The sequence below is a fragment of the Coptis chinensis genome, chromosome 6 (genome assembly GCF_015680905.1).
Source record: "Coptis chinensis isolate HL-2020 chromosome 6, ASM1568090v1, whole genome shotgun sequence".
NCBI classification, from domain to species: domain Eukaryota; kingdom Viridiplantae; phylum Streptophyta; class Magnoliopsida; order Ranunculales; family Ranunculaceae; genus Coptis; species Coptis chinensis.
In genome coordinates, this window is record NC_141461.1 from 43,865,023 (window position 1) to 43,880,072 (window position 15,050).

Here is a 15,050-nt window from a genome sequence, read left to right on the forward strand (position 1 = left end):
ACAAGACCTTGGGAACCCGGCACCTAGGGCTGCCGAGCACGCCGCGTAGGATCCTCTCACCCACCATACTTTGATGAGGCTGCCATGGTAAGATCACCCAACCCATAGAGGCCATCGTCTTTGTGAGCGGTGGTCCGAGAGACATGTACACTTTCGCCCAGTATCGATGAGGCGTACCTTGGGCGAGTTAAGGACGATATGACCACTTCGCCACGAGTCGATGCCGGACGGCATGGGCGAATTCCGGAAGAAATGAGAGCCTCCATGGCGCATTTCAGACAATATGCTTTCGCGGAACTAGTTTCAGCGAATGTTCATGGTGAACCAAAGATCGATTCCAGCTCGGTGATGGATACTCTTGGTGATATCCAGAGCAGTTAGCCTCCGCGGGGTCAGACCGCGACGACGTCATAGACTCTGGTTCTTTTAGCCTGGCGGCCAGAGGATTACGCTCAGCACCGCGAGGATCATCAGTAGCTAGATTTATTTTTTTTCCGGTCTTGTATAATATTTATATATGATATTTTATTTACGTGTTTGCATTTTCTAGCTTAATAGTATATGGTTCCTAAATATTTCTATCTTGATATATTAGCTATATCTAATATTATAGTATATAGGTAGGAACATATATTGGTAATAATAAATTATATACATATATATAAATATATTTCACATGTCATACTTAAACAACAAACTTTAACGTAAGTAACACGTTCAGAAACCGATAATGAAAACGCATCTAGAAAACGGTCATGAACCACATCTAAAAACGGTCGAAAAAACGGTCATGACCACATCTAGAAAGCGGTTAAAACGGCAATTTTCTTTCTATAAATAAGTTCAACTCTTTCCATATTCACTCATTTCATATTCTTCCTCTACACTTCTTATTCTAAAAACCGTTTTTGGATCACTCCAAGCTCAAGATTCATGGATGCACTAGAAAAGTTTGAGCAGCAGCAGATTGAATATGCTACTCAAGTCTTCATGCTCGGTTGTTTTATTATAGTCATGTTGTTCATGTGGCATATAGTTCTATCTAACATTTAGGTTTGTATTTAAGTCATCGTATCATTATGTTGTGTTTCCATACCGTTGTACGTTCTTACATCTTATTGTAATCATATATCTACAGTTTCCTTGTCTTTCTACTTACGTTTTTATAAAAAAAAAAAAAAAAAAAAAAGGCACTCCTTGTCACATGCCCCAATCTTCTCATCCACACTACACCCACTTTTGTGCATATCTTAGAAGATACCGTGGCCTAACTACCCTATGACACCTCGAAAGCGTATCTTTTACACTTTGGGATGGGTGCCTATTTATAACAAGGATAGACACCTCAAAAATTTAACTTCCCTTTTCCAAAATAATTTTTCACCACTCCATCTTTAATGGCCCTCACTAGAAGTTTAGGTTTTTTGAGCAAAATTTTATGGAAAATTTCAAAATGGTCTTTTTCATCCTTTTTTGACGAAATATTACTGTCGAGGATGGTACCCTCTTTTACACCATAAGCAAACATTTTATTCGGAGAATTGGTCTTGTTATTTTATAAAAGCGGTTATTTCCAAAGCGGACAATTCTTTGTCGTGCTAACGGATCGCGAGCATGAATTGACTATGGAAATCATCTATGAGGTACTTCAAATTCCTATTACAAACCAAGGAGTACATAGCCGGGATTCACCTTTCGATAATATCCGGCATCGATGTTTGCAACTATCCTTCCGCGGCCGAATCTGACCGGGAAAACCGTATTGTTTATCGGCGATCTTTGCAAAAGAACCAATTATCACGTGATCAATGGGTAGCTCATAATGTCATTGGCGTCAAGACTTCGAAATAACCAAACCCCTCCTCCATTTACTGCGGGTGTTGCGGACTAAGCTGCAATGATTTTGCATTATTAAATTTCTGCGGAATCGATTGCGCGTGCCGAGGAAAAGGCAGCCCTTTACCGACCATTGTGACACTTATCATGATACATTGGGGTTTTTCTAGTACTTCTCCTCACACACCTCTTGAACAGCTAACATTTCTTACCATTCACTTTCGGTATATGTAGGAGCGGATTGCGGAACACGTTGCGTTGCAGAAGAACCATGCCGGTGCGAGGAACCAACGAAGATTGTTCCACCGACAACATCTTTCATGAAAATGCATTATCTGGCGTATTTAATCCCATGGAAGGGCTTAATGCTTAATTCAACAAGGACTGATGACATTATTCAAAGCGTCCAAATTATTATCACCGCCTTCTTGAATTTCGAGGACTGCGGACAATAAACTAAGAGGAACAACTTGTTGAGATGTTTAATACAGTCTCACATAGAGACCGGCCATTATTAATAGCAGTATATAAGTTTTTTGACCTTTCATTCATTTCATTTGTTTTGGAGTTGAATGCAATGTTGGAAGCCTTGCAATACAGTTTCCAATTGCTTTTTGAGTTAAGCTCTAAAAGCTTAAAAAATGGTGTTAAGAGCAGAGCTGTTGTATTTGGCCAAGCGGCCGTTTACTCCATGTAACTTAAAGTATGTTTGTTTACATGAGAAGGGGGCATGTTCAGATGTTTAATATAGTCCCATGGGACATTGTAAATAACCATACATAACAGTATATAAGTTTCCTTCACCTATTGGTTTTGAGATTTCTGAGATACAAAATCAGTAGACACCTACAGTTTTCAACAATAAAAAATGGCTTTATTCATTGGAAAGAAAAATGACTACTCTAAGAAATACAAACATGCATAGTGGCAGGTGCCAGCGAGCAAAAGTTAGTAAAATATGGGTCTGGGGATCAAACCCATCAGTATCAATGAGTTACTAATCTCATTTAAAAAAAAAATAAAAATAAAATAAAGCATGCATGCATAGTGTCATTTTAAATAAAAAAAATGCAATCAAGAGGTCATGCAATAGGATCAAGATGTATATAATATGCCTTGAAGATCAATAAATATGCAAGAAATGTCGTCAAGAAGCTCCCACTTGAAAATTTATTGGCATCATGCTCTTTGAGTTTCATTTACATTTTAATCTACATTCCATAATAATCCATTTGCTTATTATAACCACCACATCGTTGATGATTTTAAAAAATCATTGCACCAAGAAATATCACCTTCCACAAAAGTAGACCAATAACTTTTGTTGTTTTGAATTATCAGTGCTAACCAAAATAATTAGTTATCCAAATGCTTCGTTTTAAAATATCTTTCGTGGCTATTCCTTGAGCATTATAACTTCTGAAAATTATGCTATTGAGAGCATTATCACTGTGGGATGAGGATACAATAGATGCAGTAGAGAATTAAATTTTGTTAGCACAAATGCATGTTTCCAAATTAACAAATAAGTAATCCTTTATAATGTGCCTTCAAGACAAAAGATAACTTCGAAATTGAAGGTGACTTAGGTAACAGATGAAAATATTATGGAGGCAACATGCATCAATAAAAGTAAAAGGTGGCATACCTCCTCATCAGCATCAAAATCTGGCTCAGAAGACCATCATCATTTAAGCAAAATAAGTTATAAACAACTATTTTGGTCCCATGAGCTCCAAGATCCTCAAACTACAAAGAACAAAGCAATCTAAGAGTTAAAAACAAGGCCAAAGTAAAATAATTCTCAATAGAGTCAAATTAGGCCCTTAGCGGCAATAAAGTTAAAGTTTTAAGACCATTTCATGACTGAAACATCTGCAATAGATATTTGGTGTGAAAGCTGGGAAGGAAATAAAAGGAATAAAGTGAATAAAAAACTATGAATCACAATGAAAATTAAAAAAGTAAAAAACAAAAAATTAGAAACCCTTTTATGAGAAAGAAACTGGAAATGACAAAGAAATTTATAGAAATAATAAAGCATTTTTTAGATGGGCATTCTTGTCCATGGAGGGACAATGAGAAAAAAATTGAGGTAAATTAGGTAAGCATCTAGTCTCAACTCTCAGGTATCAACCATAGGAGCCTTTATCAGCTGAGTCTTTATCCTCCTAATTGATGCAATCTACAGCTCCAAAACCACCATTCTGAGACTCAATCTGCCACCCATATCTTTAACAGTTTTATTGTTATTTAGAATTAGGACCTTTTTTTATGGGTATCTCCAATCCGAAATTAGTTTGATTAGTTTTAGGCTAGGCTTCTTCTTTCCACCGTCTAGAAGTAAATAAGAAAATAGGTGATGCTGAGCATCAGTTTGTTGCTACCAAGCTATAGGTGTGCCTATGTGTTCAATCAAGCTCATGGATTAGGTGAGCCTACTAGTTTAGTTGATGTTTTATTGTTATTAGTATAAATAAGAGGCTTGTAATTAGGGTTCTTTAGAGTTGTGCTATTGAGAATATTTTAAAAGAAATAGAGATTTGTTTTAGTTTTAATTGTTTTGTTTAATTCAAAAGTAGATTATGATAAGCTGAAGCTTCCGCCGGTTTAATCTACATCATTTGGTATCGAACGCGAATCATTCCCAAGTAAAATCAATATTCTTTTTTCTTCTTCGCCGTTCTTTGGGAAAAAAAAAATTTGTGCGGTTCATAAGTATTGTTCGCGGAAATCTTGTTTACGGACACTATTCATCGGTATTGTTTACGGTGTTATCGTTCACCCGAAAATTATTTTTCCGTCTTTTATTTTTTTTTTTTTCTCATCAAAGATTCAATTTTTTTCCCTATTTAAAGATTAAAGCTTTAATCTTCTGAGTTATAATCAGCGAGAATCTGAGGTATGGCCGAGTTAGAATTGCTTCAATTCTATGAAGATGATTAGGATGAAGGATAGGGCTTTAAGCTGGCTCTAATTAAGCTGGGATCGCCTAATCCCGATCTAGGTGAGCCTTTATGGGATGCACCAAATATTGAGGGACACCATTACTAAGAACATCGCCGACTTCAACTGTTCAAGCAAAACCACTAGCTTTCGAGTTACCCAAAAACAACATCCCGCGAGACCTAGTAATGGCAACATCGCTTCTCCTTAGTTGCAACACCAGCCAGGATCATTGGGGAGGGTGATAAGGAGACATGGAAGCACCATTTTATTTTCAGAACCCGGATGTATCAATAAAGGTAAATTGTGTCTTGTTGTTGTTGATGGTGGTTCTATTGATAATCTAGTTTTTCGAGGGAGATGGTCAATAAACTAGGACTACAAACCATTAAACATCCTAAACCGTTTTTCTATCAAATGGTGTAAAAGGGAGATCGGTGGCACTCAATCATCAATGTTTAGTTCCACTAACTATAGGACCTTTACGATGATCTGATAATGTGCCTTTGTTATTCCAATGGGCGTCCGTCATCTCCTACTAGGGCGTCCTGGCGGTTTGATCACAAGAGTATTCCACGATGAAGCTAAGAGCACTCACTCATTCTTGTATAATGGCAAGAGATTAATCTTGGAACCACTCAAACCACCGGACATAGAAAGCTATATGTGTAATGCGACATTCTTGGCTAAAAGCACGGGAATCGGTATGTTTTTCTCTTACATCACATGATGAAAATAAGTATGATAAAAAACTAGAAATCGAGACAGCAGGCCCTGTTCAAGCTACACCAAGCCCTACAGTGGCCAGCCATGATGCATCCACTTCTATACCGTTATAGCTTATTCTACTTCTTCTTCTAGTGAGGATTTATTTGTTGGCGATGGATGTAATATGGAGTTCAATTTGTGTTGATTGGGATTTCCCTCCTATTTTTTATGATTGTCGGAGGAACATGATAGTTTTTGATACTTCACCAATATTTGATGAATACGAATTACATAAATCTGGATTTTTGTGTCACTACTCCCTCTTTGTCTGAGAATCTTTTTGTTGAGTATGTCGATCCGGTTTAAGAGGATTTTGATATTCAGTATACAAAGCTCTTTAGTTATATACATCTAAAGTTACAATTGGAAGTATGCGTATTTTCTGTTTTGGGATATGGTAGTATTTCCATAGAGCAGAGAAATCATGTTGGTGGTTTTACATCTTTCTTCTTGCATCGCTTTGCATATGGTGATTTTGCAAACTTGCAGATATTATGGTGCATTCTTCTTCTTGTGAGTAATTATCTAGGCAAAATTCGAGGTCGAATTCGTTTGAACAGCGGGAGAGTGGTGGGCATCAGCTACAGTGAATTCTAGCAGTCAATTGCGTATACAAACTTGAGACGAGCTCTTTTCAAGATGAGGAGAATGATGCAGAGCATTAGTTCGTTGCTACCAAACTATAGGCGTGCACCTATGTGTTCAATTAAGCCCATGGGCTCATTAGTTGCTGCTTTATTGTTATTAGTACAAATAAGAGGCTTGTAATTAGGGTTCTTTAGAGTTGTGTTATTGAGAATATTTCAAAGAGATAAAGATTTATTTTAGTTTTAGTTGTTTTGTTTAATTCAAGAGTAGATTATGATAAACTGGAAGCATCCAAAGGTTTAATCCGCATCAATAGGCCTATAGAGTACTAAGATAAGGGGAGATAGCAAGAGAAACCAATTCTAAAACAATTTTTACAAATCAAAATAAGCTAATTTCGTTTTACAACTTAAAGCCATATTTATAGACTTAGACCACTTCAAAGCGGAAAAGAAACATCTAGAAAAAAACCTAATTGATACTAATATCTAAAAAGGATCTAAAACAGTCTAACATCCTCAAAACATCAATATAGAAACACCCTAAATAGTAAATACCTAAAAAACTAAATACATTAGAGAGCTGACTTTTTTTTGATACAAATGCTATCTTTTTGGACCGGATCTTCTCAATTTCTTTTTCAATCAACCTGCATCAATAACAGTGTTATAAAAATCGGTCTAGGGCGGCCACCTAGGCAGTCTCTATCGCAGCTAGGTGGTGCCCAACCGACTTCGCCCTAGGCCTAAGTCGTTTAAAAAATCGGTGGACCAATTAGGCGGACTAATCGGCCCTAGGGCGGTCCAATCAAGCTTTTTATTTTTTTATTATTATTTATATATATATTTTTTAATGATTAAATGTCAAAAATTAAAGACCCGTGTAGGTTTAAGATAATTTGAATGAGTTTAAAAGACTAAAGCCCAATGTAAATTATATGCCACTATAAAAAAGAGTGTTTTTATATGAAGTCGATCTTCTTCAACTATTACGTCTTTTTGTAATAAGTATCTTTGTTTGTGTTTATTTTTTGAGTTATGGTAAATGATTTTCTTCATTTCTTGTAGTATAGGTGTGTATTACTATATATATTATAAGATATATATTAGGGGAGAAAAAACTGCCTAGCACCTAGTCTAGACGCTCTCCCACCGACCAACTACCGCCTAGCATTTTTTAGAACATTGATCAATAACTCAACATTTAATGACTGATTTGCATTCGAGATCCTGTAAGCAACTTAAGTTGACCTGTGTCCATAATCTGAATATGGATGTTGCGTCCTTTGTCCTTGTTCGCAAAGAAAAGGGGTTTTCGTGCCTCTTTTTATTGGTAAAAGTTATATTTCATTCTGACAAAGATGTGTTACATACTTACAAAGAGAATCTAAGAAGTTGTGCCTCTCCACAACAAACCAAATATCCCATTTAGAAAGAAAAAAAAGTTTCATAATTATATCATCCCATCTCCATACTTGGAATCTAAACTCCTTTAGGTACGTGACACCCATAGACCAATATTACAAGATTTTTTTCATGATCAAACACATAGCTTTGTCCTTGTTCACTAAAATTCTCTGATTGCGCTGCGTTCCTACTCACCCACACTACTGCCATATTGTGATGATGTCTCGACCGAGGGCCTCCCTTATATTCTTCTTCGGGGAGGGAGGGTTCCAAGGTTTAATCAGACATGGTTGGCCATCAGACAACAAAGTAGCACATATTGTCATGATCCACATCCTCTTCTACCTCTCTACAAATTGAGCTTTCATTATCGATCTCTGTACGCGATAAGTTTGTCCATAGATCGATTGCCTAAGAGGCCATCCAAGTAAAAGTAACTCTACTCGGATATATTGCAAAGGAAACTACATTATATCATGCCCCTTTAGCTTTCTTCTACTCGGATCTTTGCAAGCTAACAACTAAAATCCGGCTTCACCGTGAGCGACCTGTCTTTGTTCCATTTCAAGTTTTACTGTCTTCCCTCCCCAAACTCTTCACCTACTCGATAAATAGTCACCAAGAACTCTCGAACATATTGATCTCCACATCATATAAATTTCTTCTCAAGGCCACTGGTTTAGGACAAGAAGGATGATTTTGGCGACTAGCATATTCTATTTTAGTACCAGTAGAATTAGGAATTGTTTTATTTAGTACTGTACTTATCCGATTAGAATTAGGATTGGTTTCTATTTTCAATTACTTGAAGTCCAAGGAACCATACCGATAAATATAGATTCTCTATTGTTTTGCTGAACCAACCGTAATGATCTATTGAATTGAAGAATTACTCTTCCAAGTTTGTCATTGTTACTATCTCTTTTCTTCTTCACATTATTCATGATCTTCTTTTTAACCATTAATCTAATTTCTTACCTCCCTTCTTCACTTCTTTACTATTCGAGATTTCCATATCTCTTTCTTCTAAATCCAACTATCGTTCTTCATTAGCCGCTTCCCAAGGACAATAAATCACAAATAGTAAAAAAAAAAACAAAGGCTACCAACGAATTCATCGATAGAAAGAGAACACTATATACAATAAAAGATACCAAGATAGTCTAGAAGTTTAAGCAAAACCTGTAGCATTAGTTCCTGCTCAGAAGCAAATGGAGACCACTCAAGGATAGTTCCCAAGTTACATGACCAATCATTCAGTGAGCTATGAATTATCGGTTGCCTTCGATCTCCCAAACTTTCATAATCAATCTGCATAGTCAGTTTAATACTATGTTCAACATTGAAGATTGGAGAAGGCTTCAACATATTTACCAACAAAGAGAGGGTAAAATGTAGATGTGACATCCCTGTTAGGAACAAGCTTCACTGAGAGGGAGTTGGAACTTAAATAGTGGGAAACTTACCATTGGAACGATAACATCATCCTGCCCAGTTTTCCTTAAGAATGTATATGAAAGAAGACCAATGCTTTGTGTTGAATGGCTAAAACAAGAATAACATAACATAAATGGAAATTTCAGCCAACCAAAAACAAGAAAATAACCAACCAGAAGCTTCTTTTAAGGGAGCACCACATTCATACTTGTGACTGGTACAGAAAAAATATATACAAAGCTCCAGACTGACTCATACCAACTACTGATTCCACTTCTTTCTTTTTGTTGGTAAGACTAAATTATTAATTTCATTAATGAGGAACCAAAGGTACACTGAAAAAATGGTGGAGAGGGGGAATAGGCATTTCGATTGAAGCTAAAACATCCCAACTAGGTTGCATGCCTTGCCTGGTGCAAACTTATCATTTGTCATTCCGCCTCTATGCTCCGTTAGAGAGGCACTAAGGATAGCAATACAACAATTTACATCACATCTGACTCCCAATTACAAAGGAGGTCTTAAAAGTTCAGTCGACTGAAATTCGAATTCCCCAAATGGCCAAATCGCATATAAAAAGAAACTCTTTGACCTGAAGGACAATGCACTGAAAGCTTTAGCCTCATAATCAAACACCATAAGAGAGTATTTGTTGTATTTTTGGATTTTTCGGTATCAAAACTCACAATATTGCAAATTTTTATCCGCAACATTTCCATTTTTGAAACTCTAGACTAGACTTTTTAAATGAGACCAGTCATGTTTACCAAAACGGGTATCTTTTGGCTTCATGAATGAGCCAAACAGTGCGCCATTATGTTGTGTCAATGGCTTTCATTTTAGTGGCATGTCATAGGCGCGCCGTAGTGGGCGTAGTCACATGGGAACGCCAGAGCACGCTGTCATGTCATGTGTAGACACTGGTCACCACTAGTGTACTTAATTACTTATACATTAGTAACTCCTAAACAGAGCTGTTAGAATTAGATTGACTAGTATGATACACGTGCTACGCACCTGTGGGTTAAACACTCTCCTCTGAAATTTAATTATCAATAGAGGGGCAAAACAGTCATAAAATAAATAAAGTAAGGGGCAAAACCGTCACAAAAATGGACCAAGAGTCGCACATAAAAAAATAATTAAGTACTATTACAGTACTGTAGGTGGGAGCCGGATCTTTTTAAGTAGTTAAGATATCTTTACCGTTTATTTTTATCAGTATAACTCATTAGATTGACAAAGTATTTAAATTAGACAAATACCCGAGATATATGCTAGAGGCTAATACAACCAAAAATGTTCCAAGACCCTATTAAACAAAACAAAAAAAAGGAGTAAACTATTACATGGAAATAAAGTCCCAAAAGGCATAAAAGGAAAAAAATAATAATGAATTTGATGAATTTCCACTGTTCCACAATGCCAGCACAGCATTTGACCCACCAAAATGAATGACAGCTTTACAAGCAATGAGGATCCCAAATACAAAGCAATAGAGCTTTCCTGGGCTCATCGTTATATGGGGATTGATAATGGTCTCCTTCTTTATTTTGTTGTTGTTGTTGTTGTTTTTTTTTTTTTTTTTTTCGGTAAAAGTGATATTCCATTAAAAAAAGAAAAATAGGCTGAGAAGGCCTACATTACAAGAGAACAACCGAAAAATAAATATTTACAAGCGATGAAACAAACCATAAGAAAAAACAAAACCCCGACATGCACCGTCACCCCAAGTCTAAAAACATAAGGCGATCCCATCTAGCAACAAAATCCTCAAAGAAGCATCCTCTAAACTCTTTGAAGACTTTAGACCACCGAAATACCAAAGCTTTTATCGAGAGAACTGTCTTCTTACGCGAAATAGAGATGTCATCAAAGTGACGACGGTTTCGCTCTAGCCAAATCCCCCACATGATCGCAAAAGGTAATAAGCTCCACATGCGATTTCCATAAGAGGAGAAAGGGCCATGACTCCAACCTTTACGCAAATCCAATACCCGGCCCGGGCATACCCAAGTCATTCCAGACTCTAAAAGAAAAGCAAACCATATTTTCCAAGAAAAAGGACACCAAAGAAGTACATGATTCACAGACTCACCATCTTTTCTACACAACTGACAATAATTGACCAAACACATTTTCCGACGTCTAAGATTATCAATGGTAAGGATGTGTTCCAAGGAAGCACACCATGCAAAAAAAGCAATCTTGGAGGGAATTTTGGACTTCTAAATTATAGTCCCAGGGAATTCAAGAATGAGGCTAGGACTATTAGCATTAGACAACCAAGAAACGATAGAAAAATAAAAAGACTTAACCGAGAAGATACCTTTATTGCTGGGACACCACACTCTTTTATCACCATTTTGTGCATTCGGGATAGTCACATCAAGCCTTGCCATCAGTGAAGCTAGGTCTCCAATTTCCCAATCATTCAAAGCCCTACGCAGTCCCAGATTCCAAGATATGCCTCCCTCGGATCTAACCATACAATCAGAAATGGGTTTCCCTTTGACCCTGGATAGACCAAACAACAAAGGAAAAGCAGAGGCTAAAGCCCCACCACCGGTCCAATGATCCTCCCAAAAAAGAATCTCATCTCCTGTTGCAAAACTGTATCGAATACCTCTTAAGAACAAAGGGAGCACCTTAAGAATTGCCCTCCACACTCCACACTCCACACTCCACACCCATAAACTATGGACACCGGACCACTCTCCCACCCAAAATGTCTCTCCCCAAATCGAGACACAACCACCTTCCTACCTTGTAAGATTGTTGTTTCTCTTGTATTTCTCTTTTCTCATTGTAAGATCCCTGCCTACCTTTTACTTTGTATTTGTTACCATTTCATTTATAAATATTGTGGTTAACCAATCGGGGAAGAAAAACCTTCTATCACTTCTAAGCGTCGCTAAACTCCCAAAATGTCTTCTTTATTTATTACGTGCATCACCCCCACCACCAGAGGGGTAGGGGACCTCGTTAACAACCTCGCTTGCCAATCAAAAAAAAAAACACCCAAAATGTCCACAATGTCTTCTTTATTTATCTTTCACGACCTCTTAAAAGGCTATGTGAAAACCATCACCCCAAGCTTGAAGCTCGTTCTTAGAACTTTAAGCAATAGTAAAAAGAAGATTACTTTTTTTATTGGGTAAAAGATATTATATTGATATGATTTAAAGGATTACATCAACAACCAAAAACTCGCCATGGCCAAGTTTCCAGTAAAAAGAGATGCGCCCTACCCTGCCTAACAGCTACTAAACCAAGTAACAAATAGATTACAAATAATAAAAAGACAGAATTAGTAAAAAGAACTGAAGAAGATAAATGCTATAATATGTGTTTTGAAAAGCATCAGTAACTTGGAAGTGTGCATATTACCTTCCATGAGACTTGCGACTGAAAACAATTACATCAGCACCTAGTCGCATGGTACTTGTTTTAAACCCATTACCATCTGCAGAAGTTGAAACATTAAATGGGTCTTATTAAAAACGCACAAAACAATTGAAAGTAGATCTAGGTGCTGAAATGAGAAGTAACTATGCAAGCATTTAAAAAGTTTGCTGCCATGATGTTGTGTGGGGTGGGTGTGTAGGGAGGGAGGGGACAACATAGAATTTTTGGATAGTGCAAGAGTACATAATGCCACAGACAATAGCACCCGAATAGGATATGAGCGTAATTTATCCAATTAAACCATAACTGAAGGGGGAAAAAAAGAGCACATGAAGTATACACTGTCCAATTGCGGTTGCCTTCTTATTTGAGTACCCTAAGCTCATACATTGGCGCAAGGACTCAGGATCCATTCCCCCACCATCATCTGCAAGGTCATATTGCTACAAGTGTTGTAAGCATATTACCAGAATAATAATTTCGTTCTGATTATAAGATATACGCATTTTACCTCGAAAAAGCAAAGCAGGAGAGTGATCCTTTGGGTTATATATTCTATCCAACTTCACAAAAGTTGCGCCTTTGCTTATCTGGGAAGTCATGCATTCACATTAGAGTGCAGAAAATGAGTGAAACGGGTCCATGGTTGAAGCTGTTTTATTTAAGCCCATGACCAGAATCATTAATCAGTTTTTGGAGATAATTAATGGCTTTCTTTTCTTCTATTGCTAAGGATTGGAAAAAAATGTTCCAACAATGAAAATGTAGTAACATGTTACTTACCTCATCAACAGCATTATCCAGAAGCTCCGCTATTGCTGTAAAAATAAAACTCCAAATACCATAACTGATTAACGAAAAAGAAACAAAAATTGTTTTAAAAAAAAAAAAGGATTACCTCCAAAAGCCCATTTATGGGAGGTTGCGTTAGAATGCAAGAACTTAGGGTGCACACGTGCATGCTCTAACAGAGCTAAACATTCAATTTAGCATTAATTAGAATTTAAAATTGTAATAAAACAAAAATTATTAGAATAGAAAAGACAAAACAACCTTGTTCATGTAAGGATTTGGTTAAACCAACATCATATCCCCCAGCTTTCCAGAAACTTCTAAACTCCAATGAATGGTTATTCTTTTGCGATGACGATGTTCCTTTTTCATTATCATCTCCGTCATCACTACTACTACCGAGGTCGACAACGTTCATCTAGTTTTTATTGTTTTTCAGGTAACAAATTTTGAACAAGGTTTTTTATTTTTAATTGACAAAATCAGTTTAGTGGGCTTGGGCTTCAAATATCAACTGAAAGTACGTTGATTAACGAGCCCATCACAACAGTCAGCAGAGTTAAGACTTTCAGACAGTTTGCTGATAGATAAAAATTCCACTCTTGCCACTTTCCAATGTTTACAAAGGCTTGCAATCAACGTATTGAATCTAATGGTATCTTGATCAACACCTGCTAGCTCCAACATCAACCACTTTTTCTACACTTCTGTGTCTGGATAGACAAATCTACCTCAGTTGTAAATAGTTATCAAAATATTTGAAAGTAGTTAAATCAAAAAAGAGAAGGCTAAAATATGGTACCTGTGGACCAAAACCTTCGAAGAAAATTGGAACTTCCAAGTTTGAGACATAACATATTAAAAGCAAAAGGGAAAGCCTGGTGGGAGTTCATATTCTGTCTGTTGGATAGTTAGGAAATTCTGTAAAACAAACAAACAAACAAAAGAAGAAATAAAAAACCTTAGTTGTTTTGCCGAGAAAATTATTGCCGAAAAAGATAAGAAAAAATAATGATTAAGTTACCAAACGATTTTGTCTGTGATGAAAAGTATAACGGATAAAATGAAACAAGTTCAGAAAAAGATGGTTCCCCGGGATCTTCGTAATGAGCATATCTTTCATGAATTACTGAACCTTCAGTAATGTAATACTGAAAATTGAAATACGGGTGTTCACGCTGAAGTCCTACCAACGCATCATTAATTTCATACCAAAATACTGAATTATGAGTCAAAGAATCTAACATATACACAAAGTCTCTTCTTCTGGCAGAACTCCATAGGCAATAGTGGTTCAAAATATGATCTGTATACAAAGCGGACTATATATATATATCTTATATATAATGGGAAAACTTTCCCCGTTTATTAGTCCCCGTATTCACTATTTTAGACCAATCTTTTAAATCAAAAGGATACCCAAAAGTTTCACCAATAAAATTTTCCCAAAACTTATGTCCAAGGGTAAATTTGTCATTCAACAAAAAAAAATAAAAAACACGGAAAATTAATCGGTAATTTAAAGCATCTTCCGGACTATAAAACTCAACGTCTTCGTAAAAGCGGGGAGACACCGTTTAGCGTTTTCCCAATTAAAAACAAAAACATTTCGTTCCTCTTTTCCGTTCCTTTCCCAATTAAAACCCGATATCAAATCAAGCCCTTTGCAACCAACCAACCCCTCGTTTTCCATTTTCAACCCATTTTTCCATTTTCAGAATCAAAGGTAATACTTTCTTTCATTTTCGTTTTTCTAATCCTGTAACACTTTCTTCCCAATAAAACTTGACGAAAAGTTTTTGATTGCTTTGGTTATCCAGATTACCTTCCAACCGTCAATGACCCATTGGTTCACCACGGAAGAGGTGT

The 15,050-nt window shown here is 36.6% G+C and overlaps 1 protein-coding gene across 1 annotated transcript; it reads right to left on the reverse strand.

The window, feature by feature from the left end:
• Window positions 1-2,640: 2,640 nt before the first annotated feature.
• Window positions 2,641-14,114, reverse strand: LOC147493113 (protein MICRORCHIDIA 2-like). The gene is given in 12 exon segments (XM_086567751.1): window positions 2,641-2,682; window positions 3,485-3,513; window positions 3,516-3,585; window positions 8,727-8,855; window positions 9,011-9,089; window positions 12,372-12,447; window positions 12,730-12,816; window positions 12,901-12,979; window positions 13,173-13,207; window positions 13,288-13,362; window positions 13,443-13,894; window positions 13,984-14,114. Coding segments are annotated over 11 exon segments (858 nt in total). The 5' UTR covers window positions 13,600-13,894; window positions 13,984-14,114.
• Window positions 14,115-15,050: the final 936 nt, after the last annotated feature.